At 52.7% G+C, this 24,279-nt stretch overlaps 1 protein-coding gene across 2 annotated transcripts; it reads left to right on the plus strand.

The window, feature by feature from the left end:
- Pwwp2b (PWWP domain containing 2B) lies at positions 1-17,856 on the plus strand. 2 transcript variants are annotated; one of them, XM_055608950.1, is made up of 3 exons: positions 1-153; positions 6,569-8,249; positions 17,125-17,856. In XM_055608950.1, the coding sequence occupies exons 1-2, from the start codon at positions 29-31 to the stop codon at positions 8,235-8,237; spliced, it is 1,794 nt and encodes a 597-aa protein (XP_055464925.1). In that variant the 5' UTR covers positions 1-28; the 3' UTR covers positions 8,238-8,249; positions 17,125-17,856. The 2 variants fall into 2 exon arrangements, with proteins under 2 accessions (XP_055464925.1, XP_055464926.1); XM_055608951.1 differs by having other exon boundaries at positions 6,569-7,950.
- Positions 17,857-24,279: the final 6,423 nt, after the last annotated feature.

The following is a 24,279-nucleotide window of genomic DNA, read 5'->3' on the forward strand; positions in this document are numbered from 1 at the left end:
GGGGGCGGCCTCCGGAGGCGGCGGGAGCATGGAGCCGCGGGCCGGCTGCCGGTTGCCGGTGCGGGTGGAACAGGTCGTCAACGGCGCGCTGGTGGTCTCCGTGAGCTGTGGCGAGCGCAGCTTCGCCGGGATCCTGCTGGACTGCACGAAAAAGTGAGCGGGGCAGGGTCGCGGGCCCGGGACTCCTTGGAATCCCCCGGGACACTCCCCCGCCGATTCAAGGTTCTGATGCGGGCTCCGGGAAGAGCGGCCAAGCCCGGCGCCCGCTTTCAGTTTCCGCCGTGCCGGGGTTTCGAGGCGCGCCAGCTGGCCGCCGGTCTGGGTGCGAAAGTGGCTCTCTCCCAAAGTCGCGGTGACTTTCTGGGCAGGAGAGCGTGCGGCCCCGCAGAGGGGCTGCGGGTGCCGCCCGGGACATACGGGAAGCCTTGCCTGAAACTCCGCACATCTGCCATAATTAACGCACTTTTCTTTGTTCAGACGCACTGTTGGATTCGACTGCTTTGCAGAATTGTGATTCGTTTAAGGGGCTCGTTTTTACGCCTTGGCCTCACCTGTCACAAGAGGGGAAAGCCCTGTTTTCGTTGTGGGTCCCCAGGCTCGTAGGAGTGGCTGGTGGGGGCCAGCTGCGGCGACTGCGGGGTGTAGAAACACTGCTGTGGGCGAGGTGCTTTGCGGGGGAGTGGAAGATAGAAGTTACAAGGGCCAGCGCCTCAGCTGGAGGGGGACATTGGGCTAGACTCCTTCGACCACCTGTGCACCCTTTGCAGGGGCTCCTGCAGCGCGGAGCAGCTACCTGAACCCAGAGTCACATGGCAGTGCGCTGTCACTGCCGGATAAATGATTAGGCATTAATCAGGCTGTGACTCTTCTGCTCCAGCCAGGCTTTATTCTGGAATTGGGAACAGGGAAAGACTCTCCTTTCAAAGACCCAACTTTTTTCCCTTCCCAAAGCCCAGATTTTTCTGCGTTCCCAGCACAGAGCAGAGCCTTTCCTCCTTTGACAGTTACCCTGCTGACATTATGTCTTCATTAGATGTGCCAGAAGCCATTTATGCATAAGTCATGTGACCTAACATATGGCCTCCCGTGTGACTGGTGCCCCTCTCTTGTTGGTTAGTACAGGGAGTGTCTGTGTGATGGGGTGACATTCGGGGGCTGCAGAATAGCCACCTGAAAGCTTCCAATGCAAGCCCTCCCCGACCCCTGCACTACCTGTGCAGCCTGCTCTGGCCTCTCTCCGAGTGTCTGCAGCAGAGGACCTGCCTTTCCCCAGCTCTCCATCTCCAGGGCTCAGGATAAGATAGGCTGAGGTAGTCCTAGCTTGTGGTGGAGGGTGGCTACAGAGATAGTGAGATCCCTGCCCCGAGGCCCATGGCTAACCTGGCTTGCAGATCCGTACCACCCTTCATGAAAACAAGCTAGTTGCTGGGATCCTGAGCATGGAAACTGGCAGCTATAGGACGAGTGTCTGTGCCCCACAGTCTACCATAACCGGAGCGCCTTGGAGCCAGGAGCTCAGCCTCAGTGGTCACGGCTCTTCTTTGCGTGGCTTTGGTTGCTTCTGTGCCCTTGCAGAGAATTTGAAGATAAAGCTGCCCTTCCCTGCCCCTCCAAGACTTGGCCTTGAAACTGTTTCTCCTTCTCCCCCGCCCAGTCTTTCCTTCAGGCCACCGCTGGTTTCTGTTTCTGTGTTCTATCCTTAGTATTATGAGTTGCAAAGCTAATGTTTATAGCCCTGCTTGTCAGGCAGGACTTAGTGAGGCTTAGGAGCTGTCTGGGTGTTATTGGCTTTCAGCCTACAGGGTTCACTTGCTGCCATGTCCTCCCAGATACCAGTTTCTCCTCAGGCTCCACTACCTGTCCTTGTTCCTATGGAGGCCCAGTCCTTGGGGATGCGAGCCAGGAAAGAGCTCCTAAGTTCTATTTCCTGGATGCTGGTGGGGCATCAGAGCTCCCATAGTTTGGATACAGACCTGGTGGCCCGGTTGTCCTTTATGGTTCCTGATCACTGTGTGTCCCCTTTGCTAGACTGAAAGTGTCACCTGGATGGCCTCATTCATGTAGGCCGCTTGGGTGGTGGAAATGTCGGAGGCTGGACCCAGCCGCTAATCATGGAGTGCTCACCATGGAGTTAGACTGAAAGATGTTCTCTCTTTTCCCTTCCCTGTCTGCAGATGGCTGGGGAGCTCTGAGGGGGTCTTGCCTGCAAGTCACCTGGTACAATGCCAAATCCCTCCTCCCACTTACATCCTGAATCTGCTGCCTGACTGTAGAGCAGCCTGAAACCAGGTCTCTGCTGTAGCTCTGGGTACCTGCGCATATTCCTGTTTGTTCACTGAGCAGCTACCCCGGGCCAGGGAGTAGGCCGAGCTGCTAACAAGCTGCCTCTAGGACCCCTACTTACAAATTGGAGGATCCCTTCAAAGTGTGCTGACCCAAGTGGGGTGGGGGTTGCCACTGTTCTGCGGGTGGTGTAGAGGTATAGCTCGTATTGATCACTTCAGGTGACGTAACCCTGGCTGAAGTTAGCCTGCAGACAGCTAAGACAGCCAAACAACAGGTAGGCATCTGCTGGGATGCTCAGCATGACATCCTCTGTGACCAAGACCACAGTCACTGCCTGTCACCAGGCTAAAGAGCACCAAGTTCCGTCCTGGAATGTGCGTCCAGAGTGATGAATCAGCGCGCTGAGGGTACTCCTGAGATTATGTGGTAGACACAGGCAACAATGGCGTTCAGACATCCTCTCTGTCCTCAAGGACCTGGAGAGTCCCAGGTACCCTGTGCATCACAGCTGGTGGACTTAGGGTCCTGGCTGACATACTGGTCTAAGAGATTTTACTATAGAGATGTTGACTGAGTGGGCAAGGAAGACATGGGGGTGAGGTGGGCCTGGTCTGAACTTCCGGGGGAGCCCTAGGGCTTAGGGATAGTTTGGTGCTAATATATTCTTGTTGCTAATAAATGCAGGCTGCAGGGTCCCCCCTCATTCTTCCTTCGAAAATCTGGGGTCTGTGTACAAGGATGTAAGGCAGGTCCAACTGTACGCTCTGGAGAAAGAACTGCTCTGAGGTCCAGGCTGTGACTTGTCCTGAAAACCTACTCACCTTGATTCCCAGAGCAGAGGTGGCCCCTGGAGGCCTCTGTGCATTTAGCAGTCCCAAGCAGTCCACTGTTTCTGCAAGACCTTCCTGTTCCTGGCTCTGTCCAGCTCTAGCCCTACTGCTTGCAGGCTATTTCTTGGGCTGCAGAAGGACTGCAGGGCCTTTCTAAAGCAAGCAAGCAAGCTCTGGTGAACAGCCCAAGGTGGGGCCTTGGGTGTTTGGACTTGGGCCTTCCTGGGGCTGCAGGCTCCTGGCAACAAAGCTATGTAGAGAAGTTTCCGCACAGACTCCCGCCCAGCTTTGCACATCCGCATGCTTCTGATCCAGGAGCCTGTTGACTGAACCCTCAGGCAGTGAGTGGCAGGATGGCCTCTGCCACCACAGGCTGGGGGAGGAAGGTCCCAGGCAGATGTAGTAGGGGTGGGAGGGTGCCACTTGGGCTCCAGCGGCCCCGTGAGTCCTGGGTCTGCCTACCGGATGGGAGGCAGCTGCAAGCAGGGCAGCCCAGAGCTCTGGCAGGCAGCCAGAGCTGTATTCTTCCTCTCCATGGGCTGGCCATAGCCAGGCTACTCTGGGTGAGTAGCTGAGACATAACCCATGCAGGTGAGTCCCCAGGACATGAGTTAGCCACTGGTGTCTTGCTCAGGACTTTGAGCCAGGCCATACGCCCCCAGGACTATGTCCTCATCAGAATACCGGAGAGCCTCAGTGTCCCCAGGAGCCCTATCCACTGTCTCCTTTGAGTCAGTACTCCTTTTGCTCTTACAGCCTTCTCGGCTTCTCAACCCTGCTTAGTTTCCCCACCTTTTCCTGAAATCACAGGTTCAGTGCTATGCTGTCTGAGAGATACTGGCTCCTACCCTGGTGAATCATTTCTCAATCTCCAGGCATACCTCTCCTACATAGCTGCCCTCTATCTAAAGTTAGCCACCCCCAAAGCAGCACCCATTCAGCAGGCCCTCTCACTCCATTGGGAACCCTAACAGGCTCTTCTCACTTCCAAGGCCTGTGGCATTTCCTGTGGGCCTCTGTTCTTGAGATTGGCCAGCCTGGAGCACAGCCTGGTCTTATTGGAGGTGCCAAGCCTTGGGAGCCACACTCCCCATGCACCTCGGGCCAGGTCAGTTTGTCCACTTGTACCAAGGCCATGTCTATACTTGGAGGCAATGGATTCCAACATCACAGGACTGCCCAGCTGGGGCATGTTTGCAGTTCTCTTCACCTCATTTTCTTATCTGTGAAGAGGAAGTGTAGAGGAATTTTAATTCCAAACATGGCTGCTCTCAGGCAAGAGATCACATCCAAAGACCTTGAGGTCTGTGTGATCTGGCTGGAATACAGACATGCCTTTAATCCCAGGAGACAGAAGTAAGCAGATCTGAGTTCAAGATCAGCCGGCCCGATATGGAGCAAGTTTCAGGTAAAGCTGAAGTCCAGGCGTGGTACACGCCTTTAATCCCAGCACTCAGGAGATAGAGGCAGGCAGATCTCTGAATTCTGGTTTGTTCCATTCAGTCATTTTGGTTGAGGGTGAGTTGAGAGACAGTGCAGTAGAGTTTGTGACACTTCAGTTCATGGAGTTCGGTGGCAGTCTTTACCGGGAGAGTTTTACAGAGGGTGAAGAGAGAACAAGCTAGGCACAGGGGAAGATAGAATGATGAGCCAGAGAGTGAGAAGGAGCCAGAAGATTAGAACAGATTGCTAGAGTTAATTTGAGGCCAAGCAGAGCAATTCAGTGAGCAACTGAGAGAAACCAATTTGAATTAGTCAGCTTGGAGAGTTTTGAGACAGAAAGCTGAGCTGAACCAGCCAACCAGAGTTCAGAAAGAACTAAAAAAAAAGGGGGGGTGGTGGTAAGGGGGAGTGAATTTATTCTAAGTCTCAGACACTGAAAGCATTCTAGGCCTAGATTAGATTGTATGGAAGCTAGAAGCTTCTAGGCCTAGGTTAACAGTAAGCCTCCAAGATGACAATTGCCTCAGGCAAATAAGTTATTTTTGCAAGGGAGTGTCACTGCTGGTCATTCTGTGGAACTGCTAAAGGGTTGAGGGAGCTTAAGTCAGAGCTACAGCCACAGCTTCTGCTGCCTAAAGGCTGCAAGCACCAAAGCAGGACCTTGTTTTCCATGGCTTCCCAAAGTCTAGCAGTTGGCCTCCGCTGCTTTCATTGCTCCTTAGGGTAAAGTCATTAGCTACCCTGCCGTGACCTGGGGTGAGCTGTTCTGCTGTTTACCCACTCGGCAGGCCTTGGGTGTGGCCAAAGCAGGGGCAGGGCAGCAGCTCCAGGAAGGAAGAGTGGCCAGCATGCTGCTAGCCCTGAGCCATTTCTGAGGAAAATCTGGGAAAGGAGCAGCTCCAGCCTGTGATGGTTCTTAAGGGCCCTGGCCCAGGTCAGGACCTGGATTTGCAGACAAGCACTGAATGTCTTATCTTCAGCATGAAGTCTGCCCTCGGCCTCTGGGGATGAAGCAAGCAGATCCCCTGGAGTACCCTCTGCTATACAGCCCCTGTCAGGTGGTTAGCAGGAGGAGGCTGGAAGGATGGACAGAGAAGAGGGAGAGGCTAGAGGGAATCTTCACTTCCCTGCTGGAAGCCGGCAGGGAGGCAACTCTCCAGCCTTGTGTGTCCTGCCTCCCAAACCAGCCACTTGCCATTCTTTCCAGGGTACCATGTTCCCCAGTTCCTGGGATGACCTTGCCCTCTGCTTCCTTCCCTGGGACCTGGATGCCTGTTACTCTCACAGAACGCTAGTGCTCCCTGAGGCCTGTATTCCAACTTCCTCTTTCTTCCAACACTGTCAATTTGGGACACGGTGGTGTTTTTGGGGGGTGGGGTCCAGGGATGTGGATGGCTGCTAACCCTCTCTTAGGGGCCTTGGAAGTAGAGGCCAAATGTGAGAGTTTGCGAGGTTACAGAGCCCCCAGGGCTTTGCTTTGATGCCTCTGACCTCAGGGACAGCAACAGCTGTGGCTGACTCTGCATCTGGTTACACGTGGCTCCCATCCTGCACAGGGACACAGATTAGGCATCTGGGACCAGAGTGCTCCATAAGACATTACTCAGGGCCAGGAGGCTTGCTTGGGGTCCCAGCAAGCTGACTCATAAAGGAAAAGGAAGGGAAATTAAGACACATGAACAGAGACCTGGCTGTGGGTAGTTGGACTCCCTCTCAGGCCACAGCCTGTCTCAGGATGCAGGTGCTCTAATCAGTCTTCTAGAAGCATTCCAGCCTCAAGCCCACCATGCAGCTATACACACATGACCATTTAATACTCTATGACCAAGAAGAATCCCTCAAGCACATGTCACAGGATGTGTGGAACCTAGGTACCTGTTTAATGTCAATCTACCCCTCTGGACCTATCTCCAGATGGCCTCCCAGGCCCAGAGATGGTTAGATAACAGGTGCTGGGCATAGCTAGAATCCTTACCATCCTCACTCTGACTTTTGTTCCCTTCTACCAGGTCTGGCCTCTTCGGCCTGTCTCCGTCCACTCTGCTGCCTGTGACTGACAACCCCTCTGTCATCAGCTGTCATGGCCAGGTTCCTGAGGAGGGAACCGGAGAAGTGATGCAGCTGGAAGCAGGACCTCTGCCTCCTCACCACAAAGACCCTGAGAAGGATCAGCCTCCCAAGACAGATGGACCTGAGCTGCCTCCACCTCTCATACCACCTCTGCCTGCTGGGAAGCTGCCTCCCTTTCCACCTTACTTTGAGGGTGCTCCCTTCCCCCACCCGCTATGGCTGAGGAACACCTACCAGCAGTGGGTGCCGCAGCCCCCACCCAGGACCATCAAGCGGACCCGTCGGCGACTGTCCCGCAACCGGGATCCTGGCAGACTCATTCTTAGCACAATCCGCTTGAGGCCTCGCCAAGTACTGTGTGAGAAATGCAAGAGTACTGTGAGTCCTCAGGAGGCCAGGCCTGTCCCCCTGAACACCCCCAAACCCCGCCGGAGACAAGGCAGTGGCCCTGACAGTGAGCACCGCAAGCCAGAGGAACCGGAGGACAGCGAATCCATAGCTGCGGCCACCCCAAGAAGGAGCAAAAGGGAGAAGCGGGAAGAGGACAAGGTCCCTGGAGAGCATGTTCCACGCAGCCCAGTCATCAAGATCTCCTACAGCACGCCACAGGGAAAGGGTGAGGTGGTCAAGATTCCATCCAGAGTGCATGGCTCCGTGGAGCCCTTCTGCCCCCAACAGTCTCTACAGAATGGCAGCCAGGACTCAGAGGTAGTGAGGGATGTGGAGCCCAGAGGTGGTGGAGACCGACCACCCAGTGGGCCTTCAGCCTCCATCCCCAAGCTGAAGCTGACTCGTCCAGTGCCTCCTATCTCAGACCTGCCCCCTCCCAAAATTCGCCTGAAGCCCCACCGGCTGGGGGATGGGGAGCATGAGCCTCTATACAGAGCTGAGCTCGTAGAGGAGCTGAATGGATGCCCACGAGGGCCCCTGGCCAGCTCTCCAGCTCTCTTTGCTGATGGCTCTACCCATGGGCTGGAGGACTTGTCTTCCGGAAGTTCTGGTGAGGACGACGACCTCAAGAGGTTTCCCCAAGGTAAACATGGACGTGATGGTTTGGCTTTTGTCGACTGCCCTGGCAGGAAAGCAGACTGTACCAGTGAATCTGTGTGCAGCACCGACAGCCTGGATGAATTGAAATCATCTGGTTCAGAAGTGACATCTCCAGACACGGGAGACCTGTCATCTGGCGACAGTGCCTCTGTACCTTCTGCTGACACTCGCCAGACAGTCCCTCCCCTCACGGTCAGGCTGCACACGCAGAGCGTCTCACAGTGTGTGACTGAAGATGGAAGGACGGTGGCTGTAGGGGACGTTGTGTGGGGTAAGATTCATGGTTTTCCTTGGTGGCCAGCGCGTGTCCTTGACATCAGCCTTGGCCAGAAGGAGGATGGAGAGCCCTCTTGGCAAGAAGCGAAAGTCTCATGGTTTGGGTCTCCAACTACATCATTCTTGTCTATTTCAAAACTGTCCCCTTTCTCTGAATTTTTCAAACTGAGATTTAACCGTAAGAAGAAGGGGATGTATCGGAAAGCTATAACTGAGGCTGCAAATGCCACACAACATGTGGCCCCAGAAATAAGGGAGCTCTTGACCCAGTTTGAAATGTAACTTTGGTTCCAGGTGAGTGTTATGTTCACTGGGTGCCTGCTGTTCCTGAAGCAGCCATCAGGAGCTCGTGTCAGCATCCAGACACCAGGGAGCCAGACACCAGGCTTTTTGCTCAGAAGGGGCTTTCCTAAACACCATTGCCCTCACTGATGTTTGTCCCCAGAGCTCACACAGCCCAAGAGAGATGCTTTAGAGAGTCGGATTATCAGATGTTTGTTTGTGCTAGGGTTTTTGAGAAAGGGATGCAGTTTGCCTGACTCTGGCTGGGGTAGAAGGAGAGCAGAAGGATAAAGGGCAGGCTTTCATCTTCTGTCACTCTGAGGGAACTTCTGTTCCTTCCTTCACAAACACTAGCAGCCTTACACATCCTGCTTATATGGTTATATGCTGTGCTGGTCAAACATCTGACTGGTAGGGAGGAGGAAGGCAAGGCAAAGAGATTGTCTCACCCTCCTGTGGAGCTGGCCTCAGCTCCTCAAGCTGGCTGTCCCCTCAGCATGCCCCCTCCCTCCTTTGATGTAGGTGTCATGGTTTCTGAATACTGAATCCTTCTCAATGTGGCCAGGTACCACCAGTTCCGGGTGGTGGGAGCTCTGTACAGTGTCTTCAGCTCTCATAGGAGAACTCTGTAGGTTATTAGTCAATACTTAGGTGGACTGTGTAGGGTCTGGGCATTGCAGCATGCATGATGAGGACATGTCATCATTCAGGCTTGTGGGGTATCACAGAGTGTTATCTCATAGAGTTGGGGGAATCTCTGGTGGCCCTGTGGTCACCATGTGAGGTGCCTGGGAACATTATGAGGGATACAACCTGCTTGTACTTCTCACTGGGCATACTCACATCTGATAGCTACTTCCTAGAGCTCTTCTTGGGTCCAGGCACCCTCTTTGTTTTTTTTTTTTTCTTAATCCTTAGCTTAATGCTGATCTCATAGCACAGTGATGGGTCAGGTGGTCATACTCAGAAGATAAGAACAATCCATCTGCCTCCAGCTAGACCCCTGACTTGGTCTCACTTCCTTCAGTGACTTGTCTGCCCAGGCCACTTGCTCACGCCACTATTTTCGCGTCGTGGTCTCTTGGCTATAGTCTTTCATTAGTCTTTCGAGCCAACTGACCTGACATCTGTTCAGGAAGAGGAGTCTGGGATACCTCTCAAGCCTGTTTACTGCTCTGCCGGTTGCACTGGAGGTCCCAGGAGAGGAAGCAGTACTGGGAGGAAGGACCCTCTCCAGTGGTTCCTGGTTATGCATAAACCTTCCTACGCAGCCAAGCCTATTTCTTCTCAGTTTGGGGACCTTTGTGTAGGATGAGGCAGGTACAAACTGGCCTGGGGGCTGTGGCAGCAGCCTCTGCATATCTTAAGGCAGGGCATCCGTCAAGTGAATCTCAGAGAAAGGTCAGGTGACTCACCCTAAGTCCTCCCCCTTCCCCCTGCTGCATCCCAGCCCTTATAGAACTTCAGCTGCAGCCACAGCACAGTCCTGTAACACTCTCCACCTGGCTTGGCTTTGCCTCACCCTCTTCCTGCCATCATTTCAGCAGCTGGTCTTGGCACTGGCTGAAGGCAGTTTGGATGATGGCTGAGAGACCCTCACATGTGCCCCGATTGTGTTGCCCAAACCCAGCTCCTGGGGAGGGAGTCCAGCCTAGTCCTCACAACCAGACTTTTAATTCCCATCATAATAGCTGTGTAGACTGTGGTGGTGCCTGAAGACATCTACCCAAAGGGACTCATGGGCTCTGGAAGCCCAGTCAGGCCTTAGCTGCTCTTTGGAGAATGTAGTCTTGTAGGTTCTGGGCTGGCCCTGTTTATCCGGAAGCAGAGGGAAAAATCTCACCAAACTGGTTTGCCTGGCCCCTGGTCCTGGGCTGTGCCTGGACCAGCATGCACCCAGCAGCCCTTTGCCTTCTGGGAGTGTGGGGCACTGTGTTCCTATAGTGGCAAAGTACTCTGTCTGGTGTTTTGCATTTGTAAGGACTTTATAAACATGTAGAGAGATTCCTGCCAGGCAGGTCAAGTGCTCATCAGGGATCCTTTGCAGCTAGGGCCTCCTGCTGTGTGAATTGGGGGTTCCCTGGTAGACAGATAGATGCACTTTGCAGAGTCCCTAGTGCTTGCAGCCCTAAGCCCTTCCAGCTTTTACAGGAGGGGGACCTGGCAACCTGGCCCTCTCTAAGCAGAAGCTGTTGAAATGCCGGTGGAGATCCAGTGAAGGGCATATTGGCTGGCCTGTACATTTGAGAACAGGAAGCTACCCAGGGATGGAGCTCAGGTAGGAGAGGCCTGATGGAGAAGGTCAGCTTCCGGGTCCAGCTCACTGGCAGACCATATGTGACCCTGGAACTATCTGAAGACAGCTGTGACAGAGACAATTCTTCAAGGTTTGGGGGGCGGGGTACCACTCTCACACACTGGGAGCCATCACAGGAAGCACAGCTGTATCTACTCCCTTCCAATGGCACAGAGCCCAGTGTCCCATCCCTTAGAGACCCTTTACTCACCTGGATGTGTGGCTGAAGGACCGGCTGAAGGGGGTTGGTGTGGACAACCCTGGACAGGGGTGAGGGAGATGCCCTGACCCTTCATCAAGGACTTTCTTGGGGACTCGGTGTTACTTATGTGTCACACTCAGTGACTCCTCCAAGCCAGTCCTGATCCATATATGTAGGCTAGGCTACCCCCGCTTTTGCGTGCATAAGAAACCCGGTTTCCTTCTCTGTCACAGGATGGGTGTGATGGGTACAGCACCACTGGGCTTGGGAATGAACCTGTAGGCAGTTGCCTTTGGAGGCGACCACCGTACCTTCTCCAGCTAGGCACCAGGGTTATTTACCCAGGGGCCCTGGCGAGAGTTTGGTGGCTGGGGCCAAGAAGCGAGATTTCTGTGTACAAGCAGAGCCCGTCCCCCTCGTTGGACAGGTCAGTTCTCTTCTGCTCCTGCCCATGCTACTGCCTGGAGCCCTGCAGGAGCAGACCATCCAACTTTGTCCTACATAGGAGTAGGTGTTCCCCAAGCAGAGGGCTTGACTCTACCTACTCCCAGACCAGCAAAGACTGGAAAGGGTTGGTTTGAGTTTGTGTTCTTGAGGCTGTGAGGCTTTCTCTCCCGCCCCTCGTGTTGCCTTCCTCCCCTGGCCAGTGAACCTGCCATCCACCCTTCAAATCCCAAACTGGATATGGGCTAGCAGGGTGGGGAGAATCCTGGATACATCTGAGTCACAGTTCCCAAATTAGCGTATCATAATCACACAAACATGCTCCAGGAAGGAGGGGACAAGGGATTTGAAGCAGATTACTAGGTGGCAACCCAGGCCTACACCTGTTATCTGGGAAGGCTTCCTGGAGAAGGTGACTTGAGCTGAGATCCGAATGGGGTGTAGCAGACTGTGGGAGGCAGTTCTAGGACAGACCCTGCTCCGGGTGGTGCGGACTCTGTCCTGACCCTAGAAACAGAAGTCCCTGCAGTACCGGGACTCAGAGAAGCAAGCATGTGTGGTCATTTATGCTGAAACAAGCTGGAGAGGCTTGGGCAATGTGTGGTGTTGTCTCCTCAGACAAGAGGGTGCCACCTCTCCCTTGTCTCACAATACAGACCTCAGGGTGGTCCTGGTGGGCTAATGCAGGTGAGAAAGTGCCCAAGGCCTGACTGATAGTGGCTCTAGTGGAAAGCTCAGAGGCCTGGTACCACAGGCTAGAGGTACGGGGCTCTCTCTGACTCAGTATGACATTGTGGGAGACACAGTGGGAGAGGACCTTGCTGTGTCTGGCAAGGCTCCATTCGGAGCCTCAGTGGGGAGGGATGCGGTAGCAGTGATGGGAGAGTGGCACCAGGGACTCAGGGAGAAGGAGAGAGAATAGGTTGACTATCCTTGAGGAGAGGAAGTTATATAGGGTCAGGGAGGAGGCCTCGGAGCTGACAAAATGGGATGGAGCCTTGCCCACCTGCACCACAGCATTCTTATGAGGAGAGATACTGGGTTGATGGTTGGCAGGTTCCGCCTGGAGATTGGCCAAGAGGTGTACAGCATACCTGTCTTGGTACCCTGGGAGCTCCAACAGTTGATGGTGCCTCTTTTCTGTTTTCCTGAGTGCCCCGGGGCAGTGTGTGGACAGAGACACAGAGTTGCCAGGTAACCCACACAGTGCTGGGCTGCTAAGTGAACTAGAAGTTATGGCACTTCCTACAAAGATGAGATGCCATCCCACAACACAGCCCCTAGGACAATAGAGACATCACAGGCTCTAGACATGGGAACATTTAGGCCCCAACTTTGAGTGGCCAGGCTGTAGGGTTCAAAGCTTTTCCAGAGAATATATAGCAGACCCATGTCCTGGATGTTCCCCTTTGCTGAGCAGTCACCCTGGCTAGAGGCTGTTTGTCCCGTGGCCATGGTAACAAGCTGCCACAGAGTAGGGCCTACAAACACCACCAATGTCCTTTAGAGTCAGAGGTCTGAAATCAGGGTTAAGGCCAGCCGAGCTCCCTCTAAAAGCTGAAGAGGTTAGCCAGCCTTCCAGCTCCTGGTGGCTTCAGGTGCTCCTGGCTGTGGCAACGTCCCTCTGGTCTGCCTCCATAATCTTGGAGTTTCCTCTTCCTCAGTGTGGTATCGTAAGCTGCCTTTCTGAAAAAGCACCCGTAACGGCTTTGGGCGCCCACCTGTATAGTCCAGTGTAATTCTGAATTCATAGTTCAGGTATATCTCAGAAATACCTACTTGGGTTTTATCTGTGAAAGTACGTCATAGAAGCTGACGTGACCCGGTTCCAGAGGTTAGGGTCTAAGTCTATGGGGTACTGTCCCATTCAGTCAGCATTGCCAGCACATGTTCCTTAGGGTGCCTACACACACTGTCTGTGCCCAGCCTCTCATGTAGTGGAGGGGAGCCTGAGCTTCAAGGATAGGCTGGTACAGGGCCCACAGAGGCAGCAGGGCCCACAGAGCTCCCACCACACCAGCCTGATTGTGCAGTAACACCTGCAGAGGGCCGCTGTGATGTGGCCTTCCAGAGGATTGTTCTGTGAGGGAAGAAACTGTTGTTCCAGGAACTGTAGTTGACCTGTACGTGAAGGCAGTGAGACAGCCAGTTCAAGGAGCATGATGGTCCTTCTCGCCTTCCTGCTTCTTGGTATTTATTTCTCCTGAGAAAGTAGTCATGGATCAGGAGTTTGCAGGTTTTAGTGCACTATGCCTACTGGGTGAAGAAAAGAACATAGCCCCAGACCCCAAGTGCACTGTGCCCCACCCCTAACACCCACCACAGTGTCCCGCCATCCAGCCTTTGAACAGCATCCTTCAGTGGAACACACCAAGCCAGCCCTCTTTCTTCCAGCACTTGTGCTCCCCCGACGGGTTGTCAGCTGACTTCTGCATTGCTTTCAGGGAATTCAGGTCCTCTGGGAAGGTTGTAATTATTTTGTTCCAGAATGAAACTAAGGCCTATAATTCTAGGCCTTCTACAGGGGCTCAGGTCTTTCCACCCACTGGCTCCCAGTGGCCTGTCCCTTCCATTGCCACTGGGTATCATGTGGGAGCCTGCAGGTAGGCAGGCAGGCTAGTTTGGGGGAGCTAAGTGGGTATTAAAGTCTGGGGCATCATGGGCCCTATCCAGAGCCTATGAATGCCCCTGCCTGTCTGAACCTTTTGGGCCAAATGCTGCCTGTTTTCTCACGAGAGGCCATTGTCTCAACACCCATCTCTACATGTTGGTCCTTGACCCTACCTGCTTTGGGCCTCATCTGGTGCACCTCTCCTTGTGCTGCTCCTTGGTCAGTCGAGGGGCTGCTTTGAAACTGTCACATAAGCTGCTCTCTATAGAGAATATTTCCAGCCTCCACCACTGACGGTGGTCTCAAGGCTCACCTAATCACTGGTGAGGTCAGCCATCCTCAGGGCTGCGTGTTCTCCTCCCTCTTTGTCTACCCAGCAAGGCCTGGCTGAACAGTGAGCTCCATCCAAAGCCAGTGTTTCCTAAAAGCATATGCTCCTCAACACATCCTGTTGCTTCCAGGCAGCAAGAATTTCTCTGCTGCTCAGATTGCCCACCTCAGTCACTTGTCCTATCAGCTCCAGGCCTTCAGTGACCATGGCATCTGGTAGCATCTCTTCTTCCTGCCATACCTACCATCTCACTCTCGTACACTGTATATTTTCTGGCCAGGCCTGAGGCCCTCTCAGTTCCTGAAAGCCTAGGCCTGGAACCAGGCTGCTCTTGGTTATTGCTTCTGGTATTAACACTGGGAATTACTTTTTTTTTTTTTTTTAATAGCAAAGCTTTGACTCTTAATGGTACCCTAACAATACAATTACTAATTTTGTATATACAAAGCTGAATTGCTTTTAGTAATGCATGTTATACATATCTTTTGCTTCATTACAATGCATATGATAGTTTTGGGATATGAGAGCATTAATGCCACCCACCCGGAGGGCTGGCCAACAAGGCTGCCCTAGTAATAACACAACAGTCCAGGACCTCCACATTCCTGTGTTTCAAACGCCTTGAGGACAGTTTCTCTGAGTCAAATTGTAACACAAACATGACAGTACATGTTTATTTCATTTGCATTCATTACTGGATTTTTTTCTTTTTAATCTAGCTGTGTTTTGTACTGCTGTGAGCATTTCTGTGGCTCCGCCACTTGGCATCCCTCATGGTTCCTCCTGACCCTGTCAGAGTCAGGATCTTAGTAGGATGCTGTCCCTGTGATTTTAGCACAAGGGGGTCCATGACCACCAACCCCTGAGGGCTGAGCAGCATCAAATGGCAACTACTACTGGGTTGATCTGTCCTTTCCTTTGGGGGAGCAGAGGATGAGCCCTCTAGGTTTCTTAGCAATGGAGAAGGCTGAGTCTGGGGAGAGAGGTGCCCTAAGCTGCAGGGTGGGCTGGGCTGGAGCAGGATGTGTCTGATACCCTCCAGAATGTGGGGTTTCTGGGGAGGCCTGGTCTTCTAGCGTGTCAGCAACCCAGAGCTGCTAGCTTGCCCTGCAGTGCTGGCCACAATGCTGGTAAGGGGCCAGCTCCCTGAGAGTGGGAGAGAAAAGGCTTCTCTGAAGGCCACGGTTATAGGACAAAGAGAGGCTCGAGGCCAGGAGCCGTCTTCTCTCAAAGCTTTTTGTGCTTTTCCCCCAATGAAGGTTTCTGCTGCTGGATGTTTAAGGGCATTTCCAAAGGTCAGGCCGTGGTGGCTAGAGAGACTTAGCTTTAATTGTCTCCCAGGACTGGGGCCTTCTTTTTGTTTGTTTGTTTTTGTTTGTTTGTTTGTAAAGCACAGCTTAGATTTGAGCCCCTTTCAAATCTTAAAACACTTACTAGAAGGGACAGGAGGAGTGCTTTTTAGTTGTGCTCTCCCCCATCACCCACCCCACCCTGCAACTCCCCACCACTGCAAGTATGACTGTTACATCTGCACAGAGCCTAGCCAGACCTTTCCAGGCACCCAAGGCCATTCAGAGACCAGAGACTCCCTACCCTGGGTAGCTATCTATCCTCAGATGTGTTCCAGCCTAGATGTGGTCAGCCTGTGGTACCAGAGTGGGTACACTCTTGCTGGGCACCTAGAGTGTAGTGTGGTGTATATATATGGGCCCAATGATACTTTGCCTGCTGGGGTGATGGGTGAGGTACCTCAGCCCAGAATCTGTTTGCAAGTGGCTTTCTAGCTAGCATGCATTTTGATTAATTTCGTTCCTCCTTTGATTCCCAAGGGCCTCCTTTCAAGGGCCCATAGAACCAAGGTCCTTCTGGTTCTATAGACTGCAGACCTGCTGCGATTGCTCACTGTGTTCATGGAAGCATGCACACAAACATACACATATGTATGCACAAACTGAGGGTCCCCTGTATGCCTTTTGCGTTGGAATCACAGGTAGTTGCCATACCCATGTGGGTGCTAGGGATCCGAGCTCCAGTGCTCAAATTTGCACAGCAAGCCTTTTATGTGCAGAGCTGTCTCTCCGGCCCCTGATTTCCAGATTCTGTCTTTTGGGTTAGATATTCCCTATAGTCCTTTTCCTAGGGAAGGTGGAGATTTTGTGTTCTCTGAGCACTCATCACCATCAACATGTATAGATTTAGCTTGCTGAATGAGATTTGGGGCTCATACGAATAAATGGAGCCTGTCATGAAGATCATACAGGGTTCTGCCCTCTGAAGTTGGCTGTGGACCTGCTTCCTGTCGGATTTGCTTTATAGTCTTGCTACTTGCCTATCTGCAGCTCTGAAGAGAAGTTCTTTAGTGCTTCAGACATGTTAAGTATCCATTTAAGACTGCTGAGTTGACACATTTCTCCAAAACATCTCAGCTTAGCGCGGTGCTTACTGAGATCTGTGCTCACTGGGTACTAGCACTGGCCAGCCTTGGAGCTAAAGAATAACTGTATCCATGAGCCAGACACCTTGTGCTGATACAACAACCCCCTCCATCTACATGCACACCACCACCACCACCACCATCATCATCTGTTTTTGGGGTCTGCCCTCCCTCACCTTGGGGGTGGAGGCGGTATCCTGGTGAATGAGGGACCCAAGGATTCCCTGAGCTCATTACTACAACAGCAGACTTCCCTCGAAGTGTCCCAGTGTTTGGACTCCTACCGGACTTATCTGATCCTGTGGTCCAGGGCCTCCCACCGTCTAAGATCTACCTTCTTCAGACATGGCTGGGGTATGAGTACCAGAAGTTGTGGGAACAAGGGAGGTATGGTTCATTGGCCTGGTGAGAGCTGGTGGAGTCCCTGTAAAGCCACAGAGCCCAAAAAAGAAGGCTCAGGAGACACTGATACAAATGTGCAAATGCTCTGACCTGATGCTTGAACCCTCTAGGTCATGTTCCCTACATTTGACCCCTTGGTAACCTCTACCTTTTCTGCTTCTCCCAAGGTCACCGACAGTGAGGGTGCAGCTGCTGTCCTGGAACTTCTGACTTCTGTTCAAGGGGTCCATGTGCCCCTGGCTGTCTGTGTGCAGAAACATGCTGGGCACAGTGGTCGGCATGACTCCAGGTCCCCAGAGAAGCAGGTGTGCATGGGAAGGGGCCAAGCTCAGGACACCTGACTCCCCTTGGCGAATGTATCTGTCCCCGTGATTCAGGCTTCGGCATTCTGTGCTGAGAAGTGTCCTGGAGCTTGGTGACATGTTTGCCGCTTTGTGTGCTAGCAGCTGCAAGGCTTAGGCATCCTGAAACAGAAGCAGGGACTTCTGCCCAGCCTGTGAGGCTGCTGGTGTGGGTGCCAGGCCTCCCTACAGGGCACCCTCCTGGGTCTGGCCTCGGTTATTCAGCTAGAGCCACCCTGCAGGCTTGAGGAAACCAAATTGCACGTATGGGGTTCTCCTTCTCCAGCCCTTGGATGTAGGGTCTCTGTGCACTTGAGCCAGGAATCTGGTCGCACCTCCTCCACATTCCACTCAAAGCATTGGGCCTTGGGCTCCCAGCCCTGGCCTGCAAGGCCGCCTTGATCTGAGATGCTGCTAAGTCACCAGTACTGTGAGGGGGAGGGGGAGGGCAGAACTGAAAACAGGCCTCAGGTTAAGAGATACACAGGGCTCTGCCCTGTGAGGCCACATTCCTTTCTCCTCTGTCACTTTCAAGACCAAAAAGAAAACAGAAAGAAAAGAAAACTGTCTCTGTGCCTTTGTTTAAGCATGAAGAGGACTAAATGGAGTCTATGCGTTGAGGCTCTTGCCTGAAGAGCCTCAGAGCTGCACCTGCCTGACCTGTGAGAGAGGCTACAGTCCTCTAATGGGGTGAAGGAGGGCTGTGGCCACCCCTGTCCTGGCGGCACCTGCTCATTGTTTTGCTCACTCAAGGTCACCTGACAGGATGCAACTCTGAAGCGAGCACCACTCTTTGCTCTGGCTGCTGGTTTCAGTCTCCTGCCTCAGGCCTTCCTCCTGGTTTTCTGGTTTACCCTGAATCCTTCAGGCAGAGACTTGGACCTGGAATCGTTTGGCACTTCCGTCCTATGAAGCCTTCCTTCTGCATTTTTCTCCCTTTGCTCCGTTGGAGCTAAGGGATAGTGATGGCTTTTCTTATTCCTGATTTTGATGGAAAGCAGTTTGGGTTTTGAGTTGGGTGCCATAGCTCTCAGGAGGAACCTGTGGGCAGTATGGGAGCACTGGTTGCCTCCAAGGTCTTCTTCAGGTTCAGGAGAAGGAGCCTGGTGCAGATCCATCACCAACTAACTGCTCTAACGGTGCCTTGTGGGTCTGGATCTGCCCTTTGGAGTTGGGAATGTTTTCCCAACCTTCTGTAGCAGCAGCAAAGCCTTCTCGATGTTCAAGCTCTCTAGAAAGATGTGACACCAGACAATGTCTCCAAGACCCTATACACACACCAACCATCTCTCTATTTTCAGAGTCTCTCCAACCATCCTGGAGGCCCTTGTGTCAAGAGGGATGTGTCTTGGTGAATGGGAGCTTCTGGGCTTCCTTGTGCAGTCAGCTCATGGCTAGAGCAACAGGTCCCCACCACCACCACGTGCACACACACACACACACACACACACACACACACTCACTCACTCCCCAGTATCCCCAGTGTCTGGCCCGGAGAAACTTTGAAAATGTACATGTGAAAGTGAGGAACCTTGTATGAGGGGGAGCTTTGGAGAAATGATAGCAGGCAGCCTTGCCTTTTTGCACCCACCATACCCATTCTGAGGCTGGGAGAGGAGGATGGAGGAGTCACCCACTACTGTTTCCTGGGCATGGCCTCCTCACCTTTGTCCTACAATCTAGGAAGACTGAATTTTGGCCTCTGGACAAGCAGGGGCCCTTCAGCCACATAAGTGGTCATGTTGTGCCAGGTCCTGAGTTGCTGTACTTCCTCTCAGGGGTTCCCCAGGAAAGGCTGAGCTAGGGGAATTCATGCTTCCAGTCAGCTTGAGTTAAGTGGATCCTGCCATCTGGGGCCTGGGACAGGTTTGTATCTTCAGGAGGCCTGCTCTGCTGAGCAGAAGGATAGGGATATATTTTATTCATCTGTGCTTTGCCTGTGGAGTGCATTATGCGTCTTCAAGGGCATTGGGTCAGGGCCGGATGTAATAGACAGCAGCAGAAGGATCTAACAGTGAGGTAAAGGCCAGCCAGGGCTATGTAGTAAAACCCTGTCTCAAAAAAAATATCAGACCAGGAAAGGCCATTGGCACTTGTCCCAGGCTCCAATGAAGACTGAAGAAACAGGGCAGCATGGTGTGTGAGTGTACTGTGCCCTGGCAACCCCAGCAGCAACTCAGGGGGCCTGATCATGCCTTCTGCCCATAACTGTCTATAGCACCACGTCCCTGAACCACAGGTACTGGCTGAGGCCAGTAGAGGCTGAGGAGGGGAAGACCAGTTTCCTCCATGGTGTAGAAGAGTTCCCTGTGCTAGGGGAGCTTAGGCCCAGAGGCACCTTCCACAGGGCAGCTCTCAGCCACACACGACCTTCACTAGGCCAGAGCTCCAACTTTAGGCCGGTGACAGTAGCATGGACTGCTGTGTCTGTGAAGACATGAGTTCTAGATCAGAGCAGTGTGAGCACAACTCTCAGAACTCAGTTATGGGCCTCAAACTGTGGGGTCACATGTTATCCACCCACATGCGCGGAGGGTTCTGCGAGCAAGGTGCTCTGCCTGGTGGGTCTCGGATCGGTCAGCCTTGGGCATGTTATCCTAGGGAACTGAGAGACTGCAATGACAAAAGTGTTCTCTGGGTGTGGAGGTGTCTTCAGAATAGTTTGCCCTGTGAGGTTGTCAAGGAACCTTTGCCTGACCAGGAAAGGAGGTGTCCTGGTTAGGGTTACTAATGCTATGATGAAATACTGTGACCAAAAGCAAGTTGGGGAGGAAATGTTTTATTTGGCTTACACTGTCACATCATAGTCCATCATTGAAGGAGAGCAGGGCATAAGCTTGGAGGCAGGAGCTGACCATGAAGAGGTGCCACTTGGTGGCTTGCTCAGCCCCCTCCCCTGCCTGCCTGCCTGCCTTTCTTTTTGATTTTTTTATTATATTTTTACTACTTAAAGCATTTTTAATTTTAAATAAATTTTTATCACATTCTCCCTCCAAGTTTTTCCAGATCCTCTCCCTACCCACCCAACTTTAAGTTCTTTCTCAAAAAACACTAAAATTCAATAGAACAAACACCCCAAAACCCCAAAATAAAACAAAACAACACCCCCCCCCCCCCCCAATGAAACTGTAACCAAATAAAAGCACAAAAAGACTGGATACAACCATTGTTGGACAATTACTCAACATGAGGCCTGCCCTGGACTGGTTGATATATACCTAGTGTCCATTGGGAAAAAAAAACTATTTTCCCTTTTCCAGCAGTTCAGTTGTTAGCCTTTACCCTAGTGGCTAGGATTCATTCTTTCTTTCTTTCTTTAAAACCATAACAAAATAAAATAAAAACTATGACAACAAATTTGGACAAGACAAACCAAGAAGAAGGAAAAGCGCCCAAGAGACAGCACAAGAATCAGAGACCTCCTTTGCAGACTCAGGAATCCTATAAAAACATTAAATTGGGAGCCATAATATGAACACAGAGAACTTGTCTCAAGACCATGCAGGCCCTGTGCTTACACTTCCCTGAGCTCTGAGCAGAGGGATTTCATTCAGCCTGTTTCCTTATTGTACCCAGGACCACAAGCCCAGGGATGACACTACCACAATATAACTTCCACATCAATCACTAAAAAGATGTTCTATAGGCTTGCCTAAAGCCCAATCCTTTTTTTTTTTTTTAAGATTTATTTTATGTATATGAGTGTTCTATCTGCATGTACACCTGCATGCCAGAAGAGGGCATCAGACCCCAGTATAGATAGTTGTGAGTCACCATGTGGTTGCTGGGAATTGAACTCAGGACCTCTGAAAGAGCAGACAGATCTCTCCAGCCCCTAACGCCCACTCTTATGGAGGGATTTTTCTCAACTGAGACTCCCTCCTCTCCAATAAACTTTAGGTTGTGTCAAGTTGACATGAAACTAACCAGCACTGGTAGGAAGCACTACCTTTCTGGATATCTATACGCTACACCCCAGAGCACTGGGGAGTCCTAAAACCCAAGAAATTCTTGCATGCCTGACACTAACCAGACTTTGAGGACGTGAAAGATCCTGTCATGTCCCTTGGGAGCACTTCCTCAAGAGGCCAAGAAGGTACTGAGTACATACACTGATGGCCAGGCCAGTCCCTTTGGCTGCCTAGTCCTTAGAACCCTGTCTGCTCAGTTCTACGCCCTAAGTTGGCATCTGTAAGTTAGTGCCCCCTCTAGCTGACCATGAGCTCAGAGGCCCAAGGCACCAAAGCTTTCAGGAAGGGTGGTCAAGACAGTCCTAGAGTCCTGGAGTCCTAAGCTAGCTTGTGCTACCGTCACCTACCACACGAGCTGGAGACAGCAGCTGCCCTGGGGCATGGTGCGGCATAGATGATGATTACGATCTAATGAGAAGTACAGTTAACTTTAAGTCATCAAGACTTGTGATCCCCTCTTTTCATCAGGGCTGACCATGCACAGGGACTCCATTCTGTCGCTTGCTTCCCCAACCTCCACTGTGCCTGAGCTGCTCAAAGTACCAAGCTCCTCGTACCCCTACCAAGCTTCTACTCCCCCTGCACCTCCATGTTGCGGCCAGGGCAGCCTGCCTGCTCCGATGGCCCTGGAGGCCTTGGGTGCTGCAACTGTGGCAACGTGGGGCACGGTGAGGGTGGACAGAGGACTGGACAACAGACCTTCTGGCCTCAGGATAGGCCTGATCTGGCCCTGCACTTCTGGGGTCGCCTCAGCTACTCCTGTGCGCGCACACACACCTCTCAAAGCCTAGCTCTCTCATGGCCAAGTAGAAAGTGGGAAGAGACAAGGGCAGAGTCATCACTGGTGGGCTAGACACACGGTTACACCATGAATCCAACGTGAAGCCTGAAGCCCCGTACTCAAACTGTGAAAACAAAGGCTCAGGTCCCCAAGCTAGCTCCCGGTCTCTGTCCACTGAGTAGCAGGCCCCGAGCCTGGCGACTTCCAAATGCTGCCTGGTGGTGCCACAGCCCTGTGTGGTCTCTGGAGGGCCTCTTTTTCTCTTGCTCTGAAGTGACCACTGTTGGTGGTAGAAAAATAGTAAAAGGAGATAAAAGTATATGAGCTCCTCCCATATGTGCTCTGCTCCCAGAGAGTCTCCTGGCATTCACAGCTGTTTGCTTTTCAGACTTGGCCTCCTGCCACCAAGAAGCTCCGCCTGGCTCTCTCCCTTCCATGTTCTCCATGTCTCCCCATGTCCTGGGATTCCCTCTGCCTGCCAGGCTCCTGGGAGGCTCACAATTGCCTGGTGTTTGGTGGCATCTTGTCCCTCTGGACACTGCCAGAGAGATGGCCTCGATGGATGAGCCTCCCCTCATGGGAGCCTCCCCTCCCCTGTCCCTGTCTGCCAAGGAGTGAGCCAGGAAGAAGAGAGGCACACACAGCAGGGGACATACACACACAGAGGTGGGGGTGGGCTGTCTGCATGACTAGGTTGGGTCTGTCCCTGGCTGGGAGTGGCCATCATCTGTTCAGGAGGGTTAAGCTGTTTTGTGCCCCAGAAACCCAAAGCAGCTTCCAAAGCTGACCAATGCCCAGCCAGAAGGAGGGGCTGTGGCTTGAGGGGGAGCTGCCCACAGGTCTGATCCAGGACTGAGTTCCTCCTCCCACAGCTCCTGTGGATTCAAGGAAGAGTCGGTGGCCCCTCCTGCTCCTCCTAGGACTATGGCTACTGCTGTCACCAGCCCAGGCTCCCTTCCTGCCCGCCCCCTCCGGAGGCGCCAACCAGCCTCTGCCCCAGCTGGTTTATTTTTAGCTCCTGCCCTGCCTGACACTGCCTTAGGTTTTGCACTGGGATCTACAGAAGCCCTCCCTAGGGCAAGCAGGCCCTGACCACTGTAGGGCACAGTGAGGGCTTCCCTCCTTGTGATTCTAGGAGGTGGCAGTAAGAATGGGATTGCTGACCTTCCTGGCAAACGGAGAGATGGAGTCTGGGAGTGGGGTCCAATAAAGTCCATAGTAGAACAGAATCACTGTCCACAGCTAGAGGGGACCATGGAGTGGGGGGGGGCTGGGAGCTGGAGTAGAAGTCTGAAGAGAGCAGAAAGGAGCAGTCGCAGCATGGGACCTAGTCTGTAGGGCATAGGTGGGAATTAGAATTTGGGACCGTAGGCCTGAGGATGGACACCAACTAGGACAGAGAGGTAGCTACCCTTAAAACAAGGGTCTTGTGGTGATTGGACTGTAAGGAAGACATGACAGCAAGGCCTATGTGATGGTGGTGATGGGACAGTCACAGGGAGTAAGAAAGAGGAGGGGCTGGGTCAGAGGGTCCAGGGGTATCCAGGGTTTCTGGAGCACAGGAATGGCTCCCCAAGCCCTCAGACAGCTTTGCAGAAGGGGGACATCCTTGCACAGGAAAGGGTTCAGAAGATGCACCCGTAGCAGGGTGCACGCACACAGCAGGGCCTACTCTGGGACAGGTCTACTATAGAAGTCCTACAGCTCACCAAGAAAGGTCCCTGGATGATCCCTGGGAAGCCACAGAATGCATGTCCACCCTCTCCAGTCTTGCACAGAATGGGAAGGCCAGAACGTGGCAAGTGGCACAGGCAATGAGGACATCAGCCCAGGTATGAATCTTTCCTGCTAGCCACTCACAACAGAGGCCCATCCTGACTGTTCATTTGAGGGGCTTGTTGAATGCTTGGTGCAATGAATGGGTTTTTAGTATGTTTGCAGACAGACAGACACACACACACACAAACCCATCTGAGCTCATTACCACATCCCCTGAAGGAAAACCTACACCTTTTTAACTGTGTCACCCCCACACCCTAATGACCGCTATTCTGACTTCTGCCCCAAGAGTCCGTCTATCCTGGATGCTCATACCCTGTGTCCACACTGCACATGATATGGAGCTTCTTTCACTGCGTGTGTTACTAAGGCTCATCTTGGCACTGTGCATTCATCCACGCTCCATCCTTTCTAGGGCCGAATAATGTCCCATCATGTGGATGGGCCACA

This window comes from Psammomys obesus, unplaced genomic scaffold, assembly GCF_907164565.1.
Source record: "Psammomys obesus unplaced genomic scaffold, mPsaObe1.curated_primary_1811, whole genome shotgun sequence".
NCBI lineage: Eukaryota > Metazoa > Chordata > Mammalia > Rodentia > Muridae > Psammomys > Psammomys obesus.

What these genes read in the sequence shown, in the direction of transcription:
- Pwwp2b (XM_055608950.1), top strand. Translation starts at nt 29, where the DNA reads ATGGAGCCGCGGGCCGGCTGCCGGTTGCCGGTGCGGGTGGAACAGGTC. An exon ending in CTGCTGGACTGCACGAAAAA is followed by an intron (nt 154 to 6,568) that starts GTGAGCGGGGCA and finishes CCCTTCTACCAG; the next exon opens with GTCTGGCCTCTTCGGCCTGT.